At 43.3% G+C, this 23,566-nt stretch overlaps 2 protein-coding genes across 2 annotated transcripts in view; both read left to right on the top strand.

The window, feature by feature from the left end:
- The window catches only part of LOC134663071 (beta-arrestin-1), a 191,026-nt gene that overhangs the window by 85,444 nt on the left and 82,016 nt on the right, over nucleotides 1-23,566 (top strand). The window lies entirely within an intron of this gene.
- Nucleotides 154-23,532, top strand: LOC134663107 (U2 snRNP-associated SURP motif-containing protein). The gene is made up of 19 exons (XM_063519440.1): nucleotides 154-307; nucleotides 406-522; nucleotides 1,154-1,247; nucleotides 1,458-1,644; nucleotides 2,330-2,498; nucleotides 2,918-3,083; nucleotides 4,743-4,906; nucleotides 5,940-6,005; nucleotides 7,255-7,298; nucleotides 8,205-8,425; nucleotides 9,979-10,090; nucleotides 11,399-11,641; nucleotides 12,866-13,061; nucleotides 15,221-15,386; nucleotides 18,435-18,603; nucleotides 19,924-20,095; nucleotides 20,785-20,876; nucleotides 21,752-21,823; nucleotides 23,366-23,532. Exons 1-19 carry the CDS (start codon nucleotides 302-304, stop codon nucleotides 23,514-23,516), a joined length of 2,607 nt encoding a protein of 868 aa, XP_063375510.1. The 5' UTR covers nucleotides 154-301; the 3' UTR covers nucleotides 23,517-23,532.

Raw genomic sequence — 23,566 nt, 5'->3', positions numbered from 1 at the left:
AAATTTGAAGTACAGTTAAATATTATGAAGTAAAGTTAAATGAAAATTCATTTTAGTTTTAAACTTTATATGTTTGGACTTCATGTTAGTGGTAGATTTTACTAGCGATTCAATGAAAAAATCTGCGTGCATAAGAACGTATGTTGCGTCGACTAAATAAACTGACAGTGAAGTGACAGCCAATTGCTGAAAATTGAGGTTATAAAACAAAATAGTGATATTTTTCCCATTTTCAATTAAAATAATAATTGTTTATAGTTATAATTTGTAATAAAACAGTCTGAATCAGGTTCATGGAACCATGAAGGTTAGTTCTTAGTCATTATTAATAATAAAATTACCCTGAATTGTAGCCGTGTAATCGCCGATTTACAAATGTTTTTACGTTGTCTCCAATATTTGTAGAAAATACCTGAGCAGAAGTTGCAAGCGTTCTCAGCTGGGTCGGTGGGAGCCCGGAACCTATCAAAGAAAGAACTAGAAGAATTACGGAAGAAGGAAGAAGAGGAAGCAGCAGCTCATGTAAGTTGTAACATAATATTTTTCAGGCAAAATTCTGCGATACTAGTGGTTGATTTCTTTGATGGTTTTCCTGTGTTTTATTTACGTAAATATGTAAAAAATACGACGTAAACGTTTTTGCCAATTGGTGATTAAAATCTAGCCTACAGAGTACCTACTTGATACTGTTTGGACCAAGATTCTCTCCAGATCTTTCACTGACAGTTTTTGCTTAACAACAAATAGTCATAGAGTTGAGACATTCATTGCCTATTTCATAGTACAGATTTGAGATTGAGTCTGGCCCAGATTTGGATATCCTAGTCACATTAATATACTGAACCTAAGATACATTGGCTTGTAATGTTTTCATCTGTACTTAGCACAGACAATCCAACCTCTAGACATAGCATAGTCGCGCTACCCCCTCTGCCACACATACGGTAGTGTTACTCCATCTTCGAGTCAATCCCGTGCCGTGATTGGTCCGTCTTTGAACGGACCAATCACGGCACGGGATTCGCTCACCTCCTCCCCCTGCACCCCTGTATTTTTGGCAGCATCGGTTTCATGAAAGAATTGGCCTAAGCTCAGTCTAGAGGTTGGATTGTCAGTGGTACTTAGTTACGAAAGTAATGTTGTGTATTTGCAGGTGTTCAAGGAATTTGTGGAGACATTCCAAGAAGCACCAAGCACCACCTCTAAGGTTTGGGTGAAAGCTGGAACGTATGATGCTGGCGCCAGAAGTGAGTTTTTATTTAGAATAATACATCTCAGGTGATCTTACTCCAATACTCCAAGAGACCAATCTCTCTCAAATTGGCAAACAACAGAGTTACTTAGTTATTTCCACTAGTCCAAAGTTACATGCCTAGTTTTCCTAAAAGATAATCCACCACTGTGTGTTGTAATGTAGAAACAAATCTCTAATATATTTTACATTATTAAATTTCCAGAGGAAGACACGTCAGAGCGCGGTAAGCTCTACAAGCCAACATCAAGGTTTGAAGACAAGCGGCCCAGTGCAGAGGATGTGGTCCGCAGCCTGGCGCAGCGCTCCACCGAGCAGAGCAGGCTCCGAGCCAAGCAGAGCAAGGATAAGAAGAAGAGCAATCTTGAACTGTTTAAGGAGGAATTGAGAATGTAAAAATGTTTTAACCTTTTATTATAGCATGGCTCTTATATTATTATGTTATATGGTATGTTTCTAATACCAGAAAACCATCCTAATGCCCAAGGCCTTACCTATAGTACTTCTTCAGTTTGATGAAATTTAAATCATATTCAATTGGAACAAAGTCTCTTTTGCTTTGTTTCGTTCGATTTTCAAACAACGCAATATCAACTTGACTTCCTGCACCATAGGTTCAAATTTCAGTGGCAAATTTTGGATTTTTCATTTGTATGGCTGGGCCTTAGGAAGATACTAAAACTTAAAATGCTAAATATTGTAATACTCAAAGTTGATCATACCAAAACAAATGTAGTGAGATTTTTGTCTTTATGACTAAAATCTATTTTTTTATTCGGTAGACGAAAATGACATTTCATAGTTTGAAGATCATGTGTCATTTCATACTATGTACTGTCATTTTAGTCTACCGAATAAAAAACTAGACTGTAGATGACATATGGAAAAAGTTTTAAGTCATGCCTTGACTAAGTATGTCAAAGCAGTATATGAATAGACCCCATGCTTAAAGTACCTACAATCATCTTCAAATAAGGACTGAGTTTCGAGCTAAGCATTGAATCAAAATTGATACATATTCAAATAGCTGAAGTCATCAATATAGTGTCATTTGCAACAATATTTTATTTATTTAAGGATACAGGAAGAGCGCTCAGAACGGCACAAATATAAGAATGTACTGCGAGAACGGGGTGCTCCTGTGGGCGCCGAGCCAGCGTCACTGGAGATCCTGCCTGACGTCGGCTCCTATGATACTGGGGACCCAAATACAACCAATTTGTACCTGGGCAACCTCAATCCTAAGGTAGAGTTGCCTTGTGTTTGACTGAAAACCTCCTTTTTCGAGCTGTCAAACAACTAGCCCTGATTTGTGCCGTCTCAGTTAATTTACAGTCTCTTTGTAGTTCTTTTCAATTTATTAGAAAATAATGTGTCAAAAAATTATTGCTGTCTACGGTTTTCCTAAATATTTATTTCATGCATGCCATGCATGGTGACGTTAGTATTTTGTGTTGGCTACAGTTTGACACTATTACTAACAAGTCTTGCTTAAACTAAATGAACGATAAATTTTTAACTCATTTATCTCTCAAATTGACTAATTTATATGACCAGCCGGGCCGTCCCTTTTTTATTAACATAGTTAAAAACCATATTTTTAAACATGTTTTAAGCCATTAACATGTGCAAATGCAAAGTCTTAAATGTAACAATTGCCTGCAGATAACAGAGCAGCAGCTAATGGAGATCTTCGGCCGCTACGGGCCGCTAGCCAGCATCAAGATCATGTGGCCTCGCTCGGACGAGGAGAAGGCTCGCGGCCGCAACTGCGGTTTCGTGGCGTTCATGAGCCGCCGCGACGGCGAGCGAGCGCTGCGGTGTATCAACGGTAAGACAACCATAAAAAGTAAACGGTAAGTCAATAATACGTTACATTTTAATTTTATTTTGATTTTCTTTTACTGTACGCTAAGAATATAGAGTTAACCTCTTACTTCATGTCATAAATAAAAAGTATTTGTTTAAAAATGAACTTTAATAGTTGCTATATAGGGCTGCGCATGAGGTAAAGGGTTAAGTAGATACCTAAGTTTAAGTTACCTATCAACTACCTAGCTTGCAAATACATAAAGGAGCCTCGTCTGCCAACAAACCACTCTGTGGTTTGGCAGAAGAATATATGTAATTAGTTATAAGAAAGATCTCTGAATAAACGTTTTTTTTTTTTTTTTTTTTATTTATTAAAAATTCTAGCCTATCTGAGTGTCCCACTGCTGGGCAAAGGCCTCTCCCCTTGATTTCGAAGACTCCCGATTTAGTGTTTCCTCTGGCCAGTTGTTCAGGTCATCCCGCCATCTCCGTTCGGGCACAGAATAAATAATAGTACTAAGTACAGAAGACTCACTCTCTAACAAAACGCGTCTGTTACGATCAGCACAGATATGGCCGCTAGGTGGCGACAGCGCCACGCGCGGCTTATGGCTTTCCCCAAAATTGGGGCCGAACGGATGTACTTTTGGCTACCTGTAGCAAAGCGACGAAATCGCGGAGTGAGACACGCTTGGTTCGGGTCTGCACCGTCCACGTCCCTCTACCGGCATCCACTTTGTGACTAAGCTAGCACCTCTCCGGATGCATGCGGTATACGTGACCGGCCCAGTCCCATTTGAGCCTAGCGGTTTTCTCGCCTACGTCAGCAATGCGGGTTTTAGTTATTTCTTCTTCCTCGCGTTGTCCCGGCATTTTGGCCACGGCTCATGGGAGCCTGGGGTCCGCTTGGCAACTAATCCCAGGAATTGGCGTAGGCACTAGTTTTTACGAAAGCGACTGCCATCTGACCTTCCAACCCAGAGGGTAAACTAGGCCTTATTGGGATTAGTCCGGTTTCCTCACGATGTTTTCCTTCACCGAAAAGCGACTGGTAAATATCAAATGATATTTCGTACATAAGTTCCGAAAAACTCATTGGTACGAGCCGGGGTTTGAACCTGTGACCTCCGGATTGCAAGTCGCACGCTCTTACCGCTAGACCACCAGCGCTTTTAGTTTTAGTTAGCGGGTTTTAGTTATTTAATTGTTATAATTTATTTCGACTTTATTCCAAAGATAGTTGACTAAATTTTAGGAGGAGTAATATAATGTAAAGATTTTCACGAATAACTCGCTTGAAATCATCACATTCCGTTAAAAAAATCTCTGCCTGAGTGGGGCTAGGAAACTCCCTAATTAAACTTACAACCACTTGTTCCCTTACTGAATAAACTGGTTTATTTAGGTTACACTAAAGTTCTTAAAACGTTCGCGTTCTCAAGAAAAGTTTGAAGCAAAACCTAAATTAAACCAGTTTTCTGCTCTATTTCGTTTGCTTTATAAACTGGAGCTATATAAAATAATTACAGACCTAGATATACCTCATGTCATTGTATGTGCAAAGTTTCATTACAATCCAACACGTATAGTTTTAAAATGAGAACGAAACTCCGTTTGTATGGGAAGGTGAAATTCGGCCGAGTTTTCCGGGGACTCTTAAAAGAATGTGTTGTTACAGGCAAGGAGATAATGAGCTACGAGATGAAACTGGGGTGGGGCAAGGCCGTGGTGATCCCGCCCGTGCCCATCTACATCCCGCCCGCGCTGCAGGCGCCGCGCCAGCCGCCGCCGCCCTCCGGCCTGCCCTTCAACGCGCAGCCGCCCAAGCACAGGGCCAACAAGGTATGTCTATAACACAGACAATCCAACCTCTAGACATAGCATAGTCGCGCTACCCCCTCTGCCACACATACGGTAGCGTTACTCCATCTTCGAGTCAATCCCGTGCCGTGATTGGTCCGTGTCTTTGAACGGACCAATCACGGCACGGGATTCGCTCACCTCGTCCCCCCGCACCCCCGTATTTTTGGCAGCATCGGTTTCATGAAATAATTGGCCTAAGCTCAGTCTAGAGGTTGGATTGTCAGTGGTCTATAACAATCATTTAACTGAGCCGGTCTGGAGGTTCGAAGGCTTGGCAGCATGAAGCCGACTTGTATCGCGTTCAGTAACTTAAAATGTAATACATAAACTAGTCTTAGCCCCAAAACTCGTCGCATGAAACACGAAACCCTACACTGAGCATGTCGGACCATGCTCAGTGTAGGGTTTCGTAGTTACCTACCATTCTGACAAACTAGGCCAAACGGGGGCTGTTAGTAAGTGTCATGTACATTGTACATCTTACCAGTATAAGGGAGTACCTTTGCAGCGCTTTGTTCTTTTTACTAAGAAGAGAAGATTTTTTGCAATAACTCAAAAACGACTGGACCGATCATATTCGCTATAGATTTCATTCAAAGTATTTATTAAGCTTTTGTTTCACGATTTTTTCCACATTTGTTGGACTCATGGTTCAAAAGTTAGAGGGGGGACAGGGACACATTTGTTTTCTTTCAGATCGATTATTACCGAAAATATTAACTTTTCCAAATTGCAGCTTTCTAGCACTAACGATCACGGAGCAAAGCCTCGGACAGACAAACAGACGGACATGGCGAAACTATAAGGGTTTCTAGTTGACTACGAAACCCTAAAAACGTAATAGCTAATAAGAATTGTTTATTTCTGAAAATTGTTTACATAGATCCAGTTTTTACTACCTGCTTACTAGGCATCTACTTCATCTATAGTTATATGGCCACAAGGCCATTACAGCCGATAGTGTATTAGTAAAGCTAGATTTAAATTAAGGTTCAATTTCGTGTTGTTGCAGATACCGCGAGTAAGGCTAGGGGAGTACTACCCGAGCGACCCGGAGGACAGGCAGGCTTATGAGGAGGTACGTGTTTTGGAATACCTACAGGGTATATTTTAGCCATGGAGAAATGTTATACACCGTGTTTTTATTGAATTCCGTTAACTTCGGGGTATGGTTAAGTACGTTTAAGAGAACTAAACGGCATAGTTAATTAAAAAAAAAAAAATTTTTTTGCTTTTTTTACAAAAAAAAATTAAGTTCAAAAACTAATTAAATGTAGCATATAGCGTTGTTGTAACACGGGCATTACATTTAACTCAACCAAACAATTGAAATCTGTGACATATCAATGTCATTTCGAACATCGATCGACCGAGATTGTACCTTAGTTTAGTAGCAAATGTATGAACTCATTCTAAACACTAATCAATATGTAAACCGGCAAACGTGTACACGCTTGTAGAGGCCTTATAGGAAAAAAATAAATTATTGATTATCTCCGAAATGGAGTTAATTAGAATATCGGTGTCTTTGAGAAAGTTACTTGATTTAAGCTCAGGAATGCACCCTTGAATTTAACGGAAATAAAAAAAAAACACGGTGTATACATGTATAACGTCTAGCCGCCTACAAAGCAACCTAACCTAAGAATAAGCGGGCATTTCGCTCGTTTCTTCCCAGAACGTGCAGAATGTGGAATGACTTGCCTCCTGAGGTATTTCCTTTGCGCTACGACATAGGATTCTTCAAGAAGCGGGTATTTAGGGTTCTCAAGGGTCGGCAACGCTTAAGTGGCTCCTGTGATGTTGCTTATGTCCATGGGCGACAATGACCGCTTCCCATCAGGCGACTCGTTTGCTCGTTTGCTGACTATTACATCAAAAACTTCCAAGACAACTGACAATCAATAATAATTAAACTACAAGTTCAAATTGAATGTTTTTGAGAATATGTCTAAAGCATGTTAAACCCTACATGTCACTGAAAATTCAGGGTTCTAGCTTTAGCCAGCACAAAATTACAGGACGTCGAAAATGGCCTGAATCGCTTCGAGAAAAGGATGGTACGGCCGTGCCTCTTTGTCAATGAAATCATTTGTCAAAATAAAGCTTCATAATAAAATGGAATGGGAGGTATTTTTATAGGTGTCTGGGCCGCTAGAGTATACCTAATAGTACAGTCAACGTCAAAGATATGTTTACATTTTTCGCCTTATTGCAAAGGAGTAAGGTGCAAAAGTGTAAACATATATTTGACGTCGACTGTACAAACGTAATACAGCTTTTGCTATAACTATAACTTTTACTAACATGGAATATTTCTTTTTCAGATACTTTCACAGTCGATAGTCAAAGTAGTGATTCCAACCGAGAGGTAAGGACTAAAAATTTGCCACTATTGCTGATAAAATGCAACTTTCTTAACAGTTTTCACAAGTATCAAACCAGCTGGTGTGGTGAAAATACTGATTTAAACTTTCACGATTTTTACACATTATTAAATTGTACAACACAAGTGCGGTTAGTTCGAAAAACTCGCGCGGGTAGATGTTGATGTCCACTTTAGCCAGTCTTCTCCGAGACCACGGGGACAACGCCGTCCTCGAAACGTCGGAGGTAAATCTTAAAACTTAAATACGCTTAAGTCCCGTTGTGCAATTTAATAATGTGGTGAAAATAACTATACCCTACCATAGATAAATATAGTAAGACAAGAGTGCTCACTCCATACATCAGTTAGACTATTAATTTTAGTGTCTACATCTAGCATCGAGTAGCGGAACTATCAGTACTGCTACTTGACAATAGATGTAGCACCGACCGGAAAGTCTTATCTCAACAGCATAAGACTTCCCGGTCGGTGTTACATCTATTGTCAAGTAGCAGTACTGATAGTTCCTCTACTCGATGCTAGATGCTAATAGTCTTTTTGGTACTAAAACTGATGTATGGAGGAATGATGTATTGACGACCGGTCTGGCCTAGTGGGTAGTGACCCTGCCTGCTAAGCCGATGGTCCTGGGTTCGAATCCCGGTAAGGGCATTTATTTGTGTGATGAACACTAATATTTGTTCCGGAGTCATGGATGTTTTCTATGTATATAAGTATGTATTTATCTATATACGTATGTATATCGTCGCCTAGCACCCATAGTACAAGCTTTGCTTAGTTTGGGGCTAGGTTGATCTGTGTAAGATGTCCCCCAATATTTATTTATTTATTATTTATAATCTATGTATTTTTTTCTCTATGATCCTACTAATTATGATTCCTCGACAGGAACATCCTAATGCTGATCCACCGGATGGTGGAGTTCGTGATCCGCGAGGGCCCGATGTTCGAGGCCATCATCATGAACAAGGAAATGAACAACCCGTTCTTCCGGTTCCTGTTCGAGAACCAGTCCCCCGCCCACGTCTACTACCGCTGGAAACTGTTCTCCATGCTACAGGGCGATTCACCTAAACATTGGTCTAGCAACGACTTCCGCATGTTCAAAGGTATAGTGCCCTCCCTCTCCATCTTTCTCTCCTCCTTTTCTCTCCAACCCCTTAAAAACCCCTTCCCTCCCTCCATATCACCCTCCCTCTATCCCTTTCCTACCTCCATATCATCCTTGCTCGAACTCCCTCTCCTATCATATCCCCCTCTCAAACCCTTCTCCCTCCATATCACCCTTCCGCTAACCCTCCTAATCTCAAGCACCCTCCCTCTAACCCTCCTTCCCTCAACTCCACCCTACTTTTAATCCTCTTTCCCTTCATATCACCCTTCCTCTGACCTTCCGTTTCTCCAGTTGACCTCTCTAACCCTCTGTCCATATCACCCTCCCCACCTCCATATCAACCTCCCTCTATCCCTCCCTCCCCTTTCCCCTCCCCAAGTCCCCACCTCCATATCAACCTCCCTCTATCCCTCCCTCCCCTTTCCCCTCCCCAAGTCCCCACCTCCATATCAACCTCCCTCTATCCCTCCCTCCCCTTTCCCCTCCCCAAGTCCCCACCTCCATATCAACCTCCCTCTATCCCTCCCTCCCCTTTCCCCTCCCCAAGTCCCCACCTCCATATCAACCTCCCTCTATCCCTACCTCCCCTTTCCCCTCCCCAAGTCCCCACCTCCATATCAACCTCCCTCTATCCCTCCCTCCCCTTTCCCCTCCCCAAGTCCCCACCTCCATATCAACCTCCCTCTATCCCTACCTCCCCTTTCCCCTCCCCAAGTCCCCACCTCCATATCAACCTCCCTCTATCCCTCCCTCCCCTTTCCCCTCCCCAAGTCCCCACCTCCATATCAACCTCCCTCTATCCCTCCCTCCCCTCTCTCATTAACCAAAAATGCCATCTTACATCTCGATCCGAAACCACAACCTTGTGGATTTTTAGTCTTCTTTCTATTAACTTTGCCAGAATACCAGTGCTTCTCCATTCCGATGGGTGAAGCGTAATACTGAGCCGGAACCCTTTTGTTTTGCTGCGACGCACACAGCATTTTTGTTTGTGTGAAAAGTGTTTTTATGTATGTTTTCTTTCTTTTTCTATTTTGTAAAAATCTGTGTGACTATTATTTGTCTTTGTAATTTTCCATTTTTCTCTGGATTCTTTTTGTATGTCATTGTTGTACTTTGAATATCTCGTGTGTATTGTGGCAAACAATAGTTATTTGTACAACGAATCTAATTTAGAATCTTGAGCGTAGTAAGGGACTCAAAAGCGCACGAGATGTAAATAACTTTGATCTCGTGTAGTTCATAAAACCTTAGCAGTGACAACATATTAGAGAACCCGAAAAATGTATTACTTTTTTATCACTTACCTATTCACTCATGTTTTCTTAAGATATACCAACAATTAAGTTTTCACCTCAGCAGCTCAAACAAGGGTACTTTGCTACTTAAAAACAGTGAGCAAAATCGCATTTTGCTCATTTTATCTCACTCAGTGAGCAAAATGCGATTTTGCTCACTGTTTTTAAGTAGCAAAGTACCCTTGTTCGAGCTGCTGAGGTGAAAATAATTGGATTATCTTTCTCTTAACTTTGTTACAATTTACTACAGGTGGTTCAGTATGGCGTCCCCCGGTCATGAACCTGTATACCGCGGGTATGCCGGACGAGCTGGTCGACGAGGACGAATCCAAGGAGAATATTAGAGGCACGCTGTCCAATAAGTGAGGATATCTAATTATTTTCAACTTTATTACATGTAACATTAATACTAAATGCAGACTTAGTGCCTTAATACCTCTATCTCAAACATATGGCAAAACAAAAATGCGTCAAATAGAATTGCTACACAAATACAATAATAAGGTATACCTTACTGATTTTTTTCTTGGGTAACAATTTCTCTTAGTTTTACAATATAGAATGTGGCGACAGGGTAAAATAAATAACCCATTCAAATTAATTATACTAAGTCTGGCCATTCAAAGAGGTAACGCTGCCAGTCTTCTGGGCACCATAACTCAGGACAGCGACCTAGGGAGCATGTTTTATTTATAAGTTTATTTCTAAGATTATTTTTAGTTTTATAATGCATGTACTTAGTTTAGTTTTATTGTTTAGTTTGTATTTTTATGTCACAATAAATAATCTATTTCATTATTTGGACACATATTAAAAATCTCCAGCTTATTTGTGATAAATATGAGCGCGAATGAAACGGTCAATTCCATTTTTTAGCAGTTCATATTAGAAAATGTTATGTTATAATGTATGTTCATAACATTCCAATAATTGTTTTTGTTATCTTAAATTTACTAACGCTAACTCTCGTTTTTCAAGATACTTAATTACTAACAACTTTAAACCGTAACTGTAGATTTAATTCTGTAAGAAATAAAGGCTTTTTTAGGGTTCCGTAGCCAAATGGCAAAAAACGGAACCCTTATAGATTCGTCATGTCTGTCTGTCTGTCCGTCTGTCTGTCCGTCCGTATGTCACAGCCACTTTTCTCCGAAACTATAAGAACTATACTGTTGAAACTTGGTAAGTAGATGTATTCTGTGAACCGCATTAAGATTTTCACACAAAAATAGAAAAAAAAACAATAAATTTTTGGGGTTCCCCATACTTCGAACTGAAACTCAAAAATTTTTTTTTCATCAAACCCATACGTGTGGGGTATCTATGGATAGATCTTCAAAAATGATATTGAGGTTTCTAATATCATTTTTTTCTAAACTGAATAGTTTGCGCGAGAGACACTTCCAAAATGGTAAAATGTGTCCCCCCCCCCCCCCTTGTAACTTCTAAAATAACAGAATGATAAAACTAAAAAAAATATATGATGTAAACTTCCACCGAAAATTGGTTTGAACGAGATCTAGTAAGTAGTTTTTTTTACACGTCATAAATCGCCTAAATACGGAACCCTTCATGGGCGAGTCCGACTCGCACTTGGCCCTTTTTATTTTATTTATTTATTTATTAGAAAATATCTCGTACTATTTGTACAATATGAATTTTCTGTCCAGCCAACGCGATCGCCTGGAAGAGCTAATCCGCGGGCTGACCCCCACCCGCACGGCCGTGGGCGAGGCGATGGCGTGGTGCCTCGAGCACGCGGAGGCGGCCGGCGAGGTGGCGCAGTGCCTCGCCGAGGCGCTCGCGGGCGAGGACACCGCGCCGCACAAGCGGGTCGCCCGGCTGTACCTGGTGTCCGACATACTGCACAACGCGCAGGCCAAGATGACTAATGCCAGCGCGTTTAGGAGCGCGTAAGTTCATTGTTGCGTGAACATTTTTATTGATGCGCATCGAACCTATGTAATCCGTGGGCTGACCCCCACCCGCACGGCCGTAGGCGAGGCGATGGCGTGGTGCCTCGAGCACGCGGAGGCGGCCGGCGAGGTGGCGCAGTGCCTCGCCGAGGCGCTCGCGGGCGAGGACACCGCGCCGCACAAGCGGGTCGCCCGGCTGTACCTGGTGTCCGACATACTGCACAACGCGCAGGCCAAGATGACTAATGCCAGCGCGTTTAGGAGCGCGTAAGTTCATTGTTGCGTGAACATTCTTAACAGGGATGTTGCGAACATCCGCATCCGCATAAAATCGATGCGGAGCTTATGCGGATGCGGATGTCGAACAAGTCGGTACAGGAACGTCTTAGCGGCGGCGTAAGTGTTAGGTAATTTCGTCATTACCTATAACGAAATCGTCTAGATCCAGAAAAGTCGGCCAAGTTACTGTTTATTAAATATAACGCACCTATATTCTTGCTCAAATACCAAATGTTTCGTTTTTTTTTAAATAAAAAAATACTAAAAATGTAATATTTGACGTTTTCTAAGTACCTAATCTTGACATCCGCATATGTGAGCCTTTAAATATCCGCATCCGCGGATGTCAAAAAATCTGCATCCGCAACATCCCTGATTCTTAATTATTGATGTGCATCTAACGTCGACCTGGGGCCCGTTTCTCAAAATCTTGTAACTTGTAATACAAGCGGAAGTCCCTTTCTAACAAAAGTGTCAAATAGTGACATCGGTGTCCATGTCTATGAGCGACGGTAATTGACCATCAGGCGATTCGTCTGCTCGTTTTCCTCTTATAAGGGCTCATTTAGACGGTGCGAGAACTCGCATGGGAGTTTCATTACATTGCGTCATTTGATCAGTCGGCTGAATTGATGTAACCTGAATGGTCCGCAATGTACTTAAAATCGTATACGAGTTGCGCGCCGTCTAAATGAGCCCTTATTAACCCCCGACGCAAAAAGAGAGGGGTGTTATAAGTTTAACGTGTCTGTCTGTGTATCTGTCTGTGGTATCGTAGCGTCCAAACGGATGAACCGATTATCGTTTTTTTCCGTATCATAGATAATTTTATCCCGAGTGTTCTTAGTCATGTTTCATGTCTGTACAGCCGTTTGAAAATCATCAGCTCCAATAATCTTATAGACGGGGGGTTATTAAAATGTTCATTATATTTATTGACAGCATCCAATCCCGTCTCCTTGACATAATGCGCGACTGCCACGTGGCGTGGTCGCGCATGGGGTCCCGGCTGCAGCAGGAGGGGTTCCGGGCGCGCGTCACGCGCATACTGCAGGCCTGGGCCGACTGGGCCGTGTACCCCGCCGACTTGTTGTTGGCGGCCAGTGACGCCTTCCGCGGACGGACGGACACGGACAAGGTACGTTACATACTGCAGGCGTGGGCCGACTGGGCCGTGTACCCCGCCGACTTGTTGTTGGCGGCCAGTGACGCCTTCCGCGGACGGACGGACACGGACAAGGTACGTTACATACTGCAGGCGTGGGCCGACTGGGCCGTGTACCCCGCCGACTTGTTGTTAGCGGCCAGTGACGCCTTCCGCGGACGGACGGACACGGACAAGGTACGTTACATACTGCAGGCCTGGGCCGACTGGGCCGTGTACCCCGCCAACTTGTTGTTAGCGGCCAGTGACGCCTTCCGCGGACGGACGGACACGGACAAGGTACGTTACATACTGCAGGCGTGGGCCGACTGGGCCGTGTACCCCGCCGACTTGTTGTTGGCGGCCAGTGACGCCTTCCGCGGACGGACGGACACGGACAAGGTACGTTACATACTGCAGGCGTGGGCCGACTGGGCCGTGTACCCCGCCGACTTGTTGTTAGCGGCCAGTGACGCCTTCCGCGGACGGACGGACACGGACAAGGTACGTTACATACTGCAGGCCTGGGCCGACTGGGCCGTGTACCCCGCCGACTTGTTGTTAGCGGCCAGTGACGCCTTCCGCGGACGGACGGACACGGACAAGGTACGTTACATACTGCAGGCCTGGGCCGACTGGGCCGTGTACCCCGCCGACTTGTTGTTGGCACGGACAAGGTAGGGATACGGACTGGGATGTGTACCTTTGTTTAACAGATTAGGGTTCGAGCCGTAAAAATCATTTCATGAAATTCACACTAGGTATACAAGCGATCCTAACCGAATGTTTAGTCTTTTTGCATTTTATACAGCCTATAGATAGATACATGTTTAGCCTGTACTTTTTTTAACCTGTATGATAAAAGGCCGGCCAAGAATCGAAACGGCCAAGGCACATATTTTGACTTAGGCGTAAAGTTTGTGAATTTAGGGCTCGTACAGTTAGAAGCTTGGCTCTACAAGAGATCTGATAACTTTTTGACAGGGCGAGCCTTACGGTTTCGTCTTGGCAACATTTTGCATGAAAATGTTTTTTGTGGAATTTGTTCTACTCTGTGTCGTTTACGGGGTACTAGTTATTAATACGTATATGTATATTTATCAGGGATGTTGCGAATATCCGCATCCGCAACCGCGGAACTTCCGCATTATTTTCAACATCCGCATCTGCATCTGCATCCGCATAAAATCGATGCGGAGTTTAATGCGGATGCGGATGTGGAACAGGTCGGTACTGGAACGTCTTAGCATCGGCGTAAGTGCTAGACTGCTAGGTAATTTAGTCATTAGCCAAAAAAACCTATTAGAAATGAGCAGTCAAGCGTGAGTGGGACTTAATGTACGGAACCCTTGGAACGCGAGTCCGACTCGCACTTGGCCGGTTTTTTTTTAATAAAAATTACTAGAAGAAGAAGAAGAAATACATTTATTTAGCATCAGGTACAAGTAACACACAATACAAGTAACACAAACAACTTAGATGCTAAACAGGATCCCCACTCAGCATAATGCCACGGCAAGCCATGACGCTGATTTTCAGTGGGTACCTGACTTAAAACTAATCTACATCTAAACTAAGACTAAACGAGTGGCAACACACAATTCAGACACAGATTACAAAATACGTACCATACCATACTAAAATGTAATATTTGACGTTTTTTATGTACCTATCTTGACATCCGCATCTGCGGATATCAAAAAATCGGCATCCGCAACATCCCTGATATTCCAATATAAGTCCTGCGAGTCCAATATAACAACGCGTTTAGGGTTCTGTTGGGGTTGCCGCGGCACTGTAGTGCGTCGGGCATGTTTGCGGAGGCGCGGACCGACGATTTTGCTGCCATAATGCGCAAGCGGTGCGCCTCCTTGTTAGCCCGAGTTCGCTGCAGCACCAACGGGATCCTGAGCGCGTTCGCGGACCGCTGGGACTCCGCGCTGATGCGTCGATGGACGCAGTTCCATGTCTCGCGCTCCACGTAGGTAGGTTATAGGTTTTTAAGTTTTTATTTGTGTTAAATTTTTATTTATGTTCTGCACTAACACTAATTTTAAGTATTCATCTTGTTACTAACATACTATGGGACTTGTCCTGAAATAAATGTTATTCATTCATTCATTCATTTATCGTAAAAGCGTGTAATTGATCAGCCGGAGGTGGAGGACATAGACGGCGTGTCGGAGGCGGGGTCGGGGTCGTCGTCGCCGGCGTCGGGCGGCTCGTGGGCGGGCGGCGGCGCGCCGCTGGACGGCGCCGCGCTGCGCCGCCTCGCCGCCGGCCGCCAGCCCCAAGCGCCGGACATCGACGGCGTGCCGGGTAACGTACACACTTCGATCAACACGGGCTTCCGACAGGTCGGAAGGGATAGGCCCAAGCGATATCTTGACATTCAAATCATTCTGCCATTTTTCGCGGGGGGGAACGTGCACACAGTAGCACTTCTCACACACTTGCATACAAAATCCAATCTGTAATGACGACACAAATACATAGAAAATGACACCCTACACAGACAAATCTTGCACACGTCGATCTGTTTTTGTGTACGGACGAGTCACAAGTGTCACAACACGCACACTAACACATTTTCGTCAAGAGATGAGAAGTCGGATTTGTTGCTCGACCGATCCGCAATTTGTACTCGGCGAGAAAAATCGATAAATCCAGCAATTACATGAGACTAAAATATAATAATTGTGTTTAAATATAATTAAACGTATGACATGTAAAAAAAATATTACGTGTGAAATATAACACCTTCTTTTTGTAAATTTGATGTCCCCGACCTCTTTTTACAACAAAAAACCGAGCAATTAGGCATTTTTTCTGCTGCTGTGTTCACTCGCGCGTCTGGACTCGGTCTAGTTAAAAATCCGAGCGCAACTAGTTTTATTACCCGCGCTAGATCAGTTGATCTTGTACCTAGGCAGAGGGGAAATAGTGCGAATGCCGCATCCCTTCCGTGTTGATCGAAGACAATACAACTCTCTCTTTATATAATAAACATATTATTTGGGTTTTATTTACGTTCGAATTGTTGGTACTATTGACCCGCACTAAGGGTCAATTGTACCACAAGGAATCATTGACGAAAAACGGGATTATCTACCATACTCTTACCGTTTATTAACAATTACCCTCAAAAGTACGTAAATCAATAACCTACTATTTCATATGTACGTACAGTTTTGGTTCACCTCCTATACATTTTGAACTAGGAACCATTATCCAAAAAATGGTTCAATTGTCCCCGGTCTACCCTACTCAAACACAACTTCCTAAAGCCTGACCAGGAACCGCGCCACGTTGCGGAATTTCACTGGAACTATTTTTTTCATACTATACTGAACTGTCACCCTATACATGAGATTAACAGCGCCCTCTTGACAATGATCATATTACTGGTCAGGCATTAACTTCATTTTAACAAAGAAAAAACGACTTTACAAGCCGATAGATACCTAGACCAATATTTTATGATTTTCATTGGCGGTTCCACTTCATCACGTCTCGCTTTCCGACAGAAAATGCCTTTTTATTTTCAAATTGCTGTCTTGACATATTTATCCATTAGATAATCGCAGCATCACATCTGCTTAATCAGGCGTTTGGCCCGACCACAATTAAAACACGTTTCTGAAAAATAATTCTGACCTCTGACTTTAACCCATGTCTATATTAATACACACTATGTATTAACATTATTCGGGTTTTTACAGAAAACTGTATATACGTACAATTAATATCAGTGTAATGTAGGTTTACTTAATTAGACGTTGCCGCACCAATCGTACTCTACGATAAGATCTATTCACGACAAACATTAGGGTAGTGTTTGATGCATCTGCAGTACAACTTATTCCTGTCTTATGGGCGACACGTCTAGTTAATATTAAGTTTTAATTTGTATTTATCTGCAGACTTTAGTGAATAATTTAATTTTATTGTACAGTCTAATAGTTTAATTTTTATTTTATTTTATTGTAATTTTATGGAAGCGATTTCCGGAACAAAACAATTTCATTTCATTTCATTTTCATTTATCATCGTATAGTGGAGGAAGACGAAGACATCGACGGCATACCCCTAGAGGTGGAGAAGTCCCGCCCCTCGGGGGGCTTCATCCCCTCCAAGTGGGAGAGCGTGGAGCCCACGGACACGTGGCCCGATGCCGCACCAATCGTACTCTACGATAAGATCTATTCACGACAAACATTAGGGTAGTGTTTGATGCATCTCGAGTACAACTTATTCCTGTCTTATTATCGTACAGTGGAGGAAGACGAAGACATCGACGGCATACCCCTGGAGGTGGAGAAGTCCCGCCCCTCGGGGGGCTTCATCCCCTCCAAGTGGGAGAGCGTGGAGCCCACGGACACGTGGCCCGATGCCGCACCAATCGTACTCTACGATAAGATCTATTCACGACAAACATTAGGGTAGTGTTTGATGCATCTCAAATACAACTTATTCCTGTCTATTATCGTACAGTGGAGGAAGACGAAGACATCGACGGCATACCCCTAGAGGTGGAGAAGTCCCGCCCCGCGGGGGGCTTCATCCCCTCCAAGTGGGAGAGCGTGGAGCCCACGGACACGTGGCCCGATGCCGCACCAATCGTACTCTACGATAAGATCTATTCACGACAAACATTAGGGTAGTGTTTGATGCATCTCGAGTACAACTTATTCCTGTCTTATTATCGTACAGTGGAGGAAGACGAAGACATCGACGGCATACCCCTGGAGGTGGAGAAGTCCCGCCCCTCGGGGGGCTTCATCCCCTCCAAGTGGGAGAGCGTGGAGCCCACGGACACGTGGCCCGATGCCGCACCAATCGTACTCTACGATAAGATCTATTCACGACAAACATTAGGGTAGTGTTTGATGCATCTCAAATACAACTTATTCCTGTCTATTATCGTACAGTGGAGGAAGACGAAGACATCGACGGCATACCCCTGGAGGTGGAGAAGTCCCGCCCCTCGGGGGGCTTCATCCCCTCCAAGTGGGAGAGCGTGGAGCCCACGGACACGTGGCCCGATGCCGCACCAATCGTACTCTACGATAAGATCTATTCACGACAAACATTAGGGTAGTGTTTGATGCATCTCAAATACAACTTATTCCTGTCTATTATCGTACAGTGGAGGAAGACGAAGACATCGACGGCATACCCCTGGAGGTGGAGAAGTCCCGCCCCGCGGGGGGCTTCATCCCCTCCAAGTGGGAGAGCGTGGAGCCCACGGACACGTGGCCCGATGCCGCACCAATCGTACTCTACGATAAGATCTATTCACGACAAACATTAGGGTAGTGTTTGATGCATCTCAAATACAACTTATTCCTGTCTATTATCGTACAGTGGAGGAAGACGAAGACATCGACGGCATACCCCTGGAGGTGGAGAAGTCCCGCCCCGCGGGGGGCTTCATCCCCTCCAAGTGGGAGAGCGTGGAGCCCGCGGACACGTGGCCCGAGCCCGCGCAACCCCCGCCCGCACCCTCCATCACTCCCACACCACAACCTGATATGTACGTAGTGAAGGATTATTTGTACAAACTGTTTTGTTTTTTTTTCTTTCATAATGAACTTATCTTAGTTAAATCTGTAAAAAAACTGAATTTTTTTCGAAGAACATGATGCTCATTACTACCGGAGGTCGCGGGTTCAAACCCCAGCTCGTACCAATGAGTTTTTCGGAACTTACGTACGAAGTATCATTTGATTATTACCAGTCGCTTTTCGGTGAAGGAAAACATCGTGAGGAAACCGGACTAATCCCAATAAGGCCTAGTTTATCCTCTGGGTTGGAAGGTCAGATGGCAGTCGCTTTCGTAAAAACTAGTGCCTACGCCAATTCCTGGGATTATTTGCCAAGCGGACCCCAGGCTCCAATGAGCCGTGGCCAAAATGCCGGGACAACGCGAGGAAGAAGAAGATGATGCTCATAACGTAATAAACAATAAAATGTGAGCTATAGTTCGTTTTTTAGCATTAGAAAAAAGGCAAACAATCTTGATGTGTCTTTTAATTGAAAAACATGTTTTAAAAATAAGTCACGGCAAATATGTAACAATTATGAATCTAATACGATCATTTATATTCTTCTGCTTTCATAAGTATAAGTTACTGATTTTTAAAAAGCGTTTTTCAATTAAAAGACATGTCAAGATCGCTTACCTTCTTTCCAATGCTAAAAAAACGAACTATAGCTCACATTTTATTACGTTAAACTTCTTTTATGTTGGTCAATAAGGGATCATTTTCAAAATTAAATATAAAGGAGCATTGTGCTACTAATATTTATAAGTTCTGCAGCTATTTAATCTACGCGAATACGTGATTGTTTGTCAAGAGTACAGAAGACTACTCGGAAAATTTACTCGGTAGCAAACTAATCATACGTACAGTCAGCAGCAGAAGTTGCTAAGCGGGCGAGGTGTTCGAAATTACCTTGACGCACTCTTATTCTCTTAACAATAAAGTCGTGTCAAGATCATTTTGAACACCTGGCCCGCTTAGCAACTTCTGCTGCTGACTGTACGTACGGTTTCTTATGAATATTTTGGTTTAACATCTAATCTCATCTTAATAGTCAAAGTGTATTTATACTTGGTCAACCAGATCTTGACAGTAGAAAAAGGCGGCAAATTTGAAAAATGTAGGCGCGAAGGGATATCGTCCCATAGAAAATTTGAATTTCGCGCCTATTTTTACTGACAAGATTTGGTTGACCAGCTATAAATTTTAAACCCGTCAGTGAGCTTGGCAACCCTGGTGAGGCAGGTCGAGTTCCCGTCTTTTAGTCCCCAGAACGTTTTTTTTTTATATTATAGGCCAACCACCACCAGTACCACCACATCGATGTCAGAAGAACTCTCCCTAAAGCGTTCAGTCCTGCGCGACATCGAGGTGAAAGTCCTGAAGTACGCGGACGAGCTGGAGGCGGGGCACCGCGCGCGCCGCCCGGGGCTCACGCCGCAGCAGCAGCTGCAACACTACCGCCGGAAGCTTATTAAGAAGGTACTAATTCACTAAAAACAAAAAAAAAAACGATGTAAAATCGCACTCAACCTTGATAAGTGCCGAGTTAGTCTTGTAAACCGAGGATAAATAAAAGGAGGAGATAAATAAAAGAATAAATAATCCTTCCTATTATGCCTTCTGGTTGGCCGCTAAATAATTCTTTATGTAATTACTAACATTCCTAAGCTTAACCGTTTTACATAACCGCGCCGTTCGTCGCTCCGCCACTGTTGTCGTGCCCCAAAATGGTGCGCCGTAATGGCACATAAGGCGCGCGTTTGCATAATACGAAGAATGGCTGAGAGCTAGCAATTACAAACGAGAATTTTAGTAAAAGAAACAGGATGTTTCCGACACAGCATGGTTTTAGCTCTGTCATAGAGAAAAAAATACATAGATTGCTCACTCCATACATCAGTTTTAGTAGCAAAAAGACTATTAGCATCTAGTATCGAGTAGCGGAACTATCAGTACTGCTACTTGACAATAGATGTAGCACCGACCGGAAAGTCTTATCTCAACAGCATAAGCTACTCGATGCTAGATGTAGACACTGAAATTAATAGTAAAACTGATGTATGGAGTGAGCACTCTTGTCTTACTATATTTCTCTATGGCTCTGTGTACGTTACTTGTAATACTTATTATATTGATAAGTTCTACAACGTCCCGTCCTATAATTTTAGGCGTCCCGAGAAGCGAAAGAGGCAGTAGAAGAATCATTAGAGTTGCCCTCGCCGAGACGGCGGCCCCTCTCTCCCGAAGACGACACATACTCGTAAGTTGTTACTTTCACAAATAGGTATAGTTTGTAGCTTTCTAATAGACCCCGAAGGCTAATCCTATTGTCTATTGTTAAGAAAAACCGCTCGTGCCACGAGCCACAACCACCTGCATAAAAAATCGGTACTTCGGTTACTGAGTGCCGGCGAGTCGAACGCTACAGAACCAGTCTAAAATGTGTCATCGAGATGCGTAACAAAGGCACGTTATCGGAGAGCGCACCTACACTGGTTTTTTGAGCGTTGGACTAGCCCGCGCTCAGGTGCCAAATAGAATAATGAAGACCCTTTTTTGCAGGTAAGTAGCACGTGCGGTTTTACTGAACAATAGACAATAGGATAAGCCTTCGGGCTCTACTAGAAAGCTACAAACTATACCATCACGCTCCGCGATTGTTATGCCATTTAGAGTCCTGGCAGGCGTGGCTACAAGTACATGCGGCCCACACCAATTTTGGTGTCTAGCCATAGTAGTTGCCGCGCACCGCTGCGGAACGGACGCCTGCTCGCGCTTGCGCCACCTAGCGGTCATATCTGTCATAATAGACGCGTTTTGTTAGAGAGTGAATCTTCTGTACCCAGTACTATTATTTATTCTGTGGTCCTAGCTAAATTGTTTGTTCAATACTTGCTCTATGGAATGTCCAATTTAGCTAGAACCCTAAATGGCTCAACAATCACGGAGCGTTACATTTTTCGCCTTATTACAAAGGAGTAAGGTGCAATAGTGTAAACATATATTTGACGTCGACTGTACAAAACTGGAATTATTTCGTTAGTTGTCATTAAGTTCATGTTTGGTTGTTATAGTCAATCCGTAACTTGGTAAGTATTGGTGTTTTTTTTTAATTCGCAATACGATGTTTTATAGGATCTCATCGAAAAAGTCCAAGAAATCTCGCGATGCATCCCTCTCACCTCCTGTGAAGAGATCGCGGCACAGGTATGTTGTTTATTTGTAGCCCATACATAATTTTGTACCAGCAACCATTTTATCCCACTTTCTACATAAAATAATATTCTTATGCTTAATCAGCCAGAGTAGGCACACAGTCCGACAAGAAATTGTAGAAATTAAAAAGTGGCAACATTGTAGTTTGAGTGTACTTTTTAATTTCTACAATTTCTTGTCGGGTTATATGTAATTTTTCACAGAAATTTGTTAACGTCACTCATGTTTCACTGTTAAAATAAATATGTATGTTATCTTCTAGGTTATGGGTCAGTATAAGAACAAAAACGTCTATCAGCATTTAACAAATATTGTTTCTCATTCTTATTACTATCATTTTAGGGAACTTCCTATTCTCTTAGAAGTATTAGAACAAATTATACAAATTATTTTCAAAAAATATTGTAATTAGTTTTTAATTCAAGTAGAAACACTACTATATAAATTATAAACTCAAATAAATATCATATACTAAGAAAAAGTGACCAAAGCCTCCAGTGCCCCAGGCTGAAATCGAACCAGCGTTCTCTGATATCGCGGCAGGTGCCTGTTACCTCTCGGCCACCGGGCCACAGCGGCATAGGTCGAATTTTTCCAAGTATATGCACTTCTTACTGAAGGCTTATGGCGCCCCCTGGCCACCTCTAAGGTAGAACAGTATGGTTCGAACTTCCTATTATTCGTAAGACGATCACGCAACGGAATCTCCGACAATGATATGATGGGGCCCTGGGGCCATGCGTTAAATTTTATTGTGTGATTATATAATTTGCTCTCACTGTATTTTTATGGGGAAAATTGACAGTACATCCAATGGTCCACCAATCCAGCATGGTCCAATCTAAAAAGTAATGGTTAATCATGAGATCATGACCACCTCTGCCGGCATCGAGCTCATTCATTTAAAGCACCTTTCACAGCCCTCCAGTACAAATTCTATAGCAACTATACTCACCACAATACCAATTGGCGACTGAGGTCATAATGCTATCTCCTTTACCCTTGTTGAGACCAACCAATAGTGAAAAAGATCGCATTATGACCTCAGTCGCCTGTTGGTATAGCAGCTGCTATTAGTGTAAGGCCTGAGCACAGACAAGACATCCTCTAGACTGAGCATATACATAGTAACGCTACCCCCTCTGCCACTCATACGGTAGTTTTACTCCATCTTCGAGTCAATCCCGTGCCGTGATTGGTCCGTGTCTTGGAACGGACCAATCACGGCACGGGATTCGCTCACCTCGTCCCCCCGCACCCCCGTATTTTTGGCAGCATCGGTTTCATGAAATAATTGCTCTAAACTCAGTCTAGAGGATTCCTAGTCTATATGGGCCTGAGTGGACGCTCTAGTTGGGCGTGCAGCGGGGCGGGGCGTGCGGCGTGCATGTTAAACAGATGCAAGCGTATAGGAGCGGCCTTAGTGCACGCTGCTCACATCACGCGTGAGCCCACAGCCACGCTGCACGCCCCGCCGAACGCTGAGCTCCAAGCGTCCACACAGGCCTTACACTTATAAAACATTTGTTCCAGTGATCGCAAGTCTCGTTCCCGTTCGCGCGACCGCGAACGTTCGGGCGAGCGCCGCGAGCGCGAGCGCGACCATCGGCGGCGCCGCTCGCCCGCCACGCCCCCCTCGCACCATCATAGGAAACACGCCAAACACTCTAAATACAAATACTAGAAGGTATTACGAGATTAGACAAAGGTGACAGAAATAAATAGATCAAGGGA

Source organism: Cydia amplana, chromosome 4 (genome assembly GCF_948474715.1).
Source record: "Cydia amplana chromosome 4, ilCydAmpl1.1, whole genome shotgun sequence".
Taxonomy (NCBI): Eukaryota; Metazoa; Arthropoda; class Insecta; order Lepidoptera; family Tortricidae; genus Cydia; species Cydia amplana.
This window is presented reverse-complemented; position numbering and strand designations above follow the sequence as displayed.

Excerpts from the sequence above, each read along its gene's own strand:
- LOC134663107 (XM_063519440.1), top strand. Across the intron at positions 10,091-11,398 it reads AGAGGCACGCTGTCCAATAA|CCAACGCGATCGCCTGGAAG; the intron begins GTGAGGATATCT and ends TTTTCTGTCCAG. Across the intron at positions 20,096-20,784 it reads GCCGGAAGCTTATTAAGAAG|GCGTCCCGAGAAGCGAAAGA; the intron begins GTACTAATTCAC and ends CTATAATTTTAG.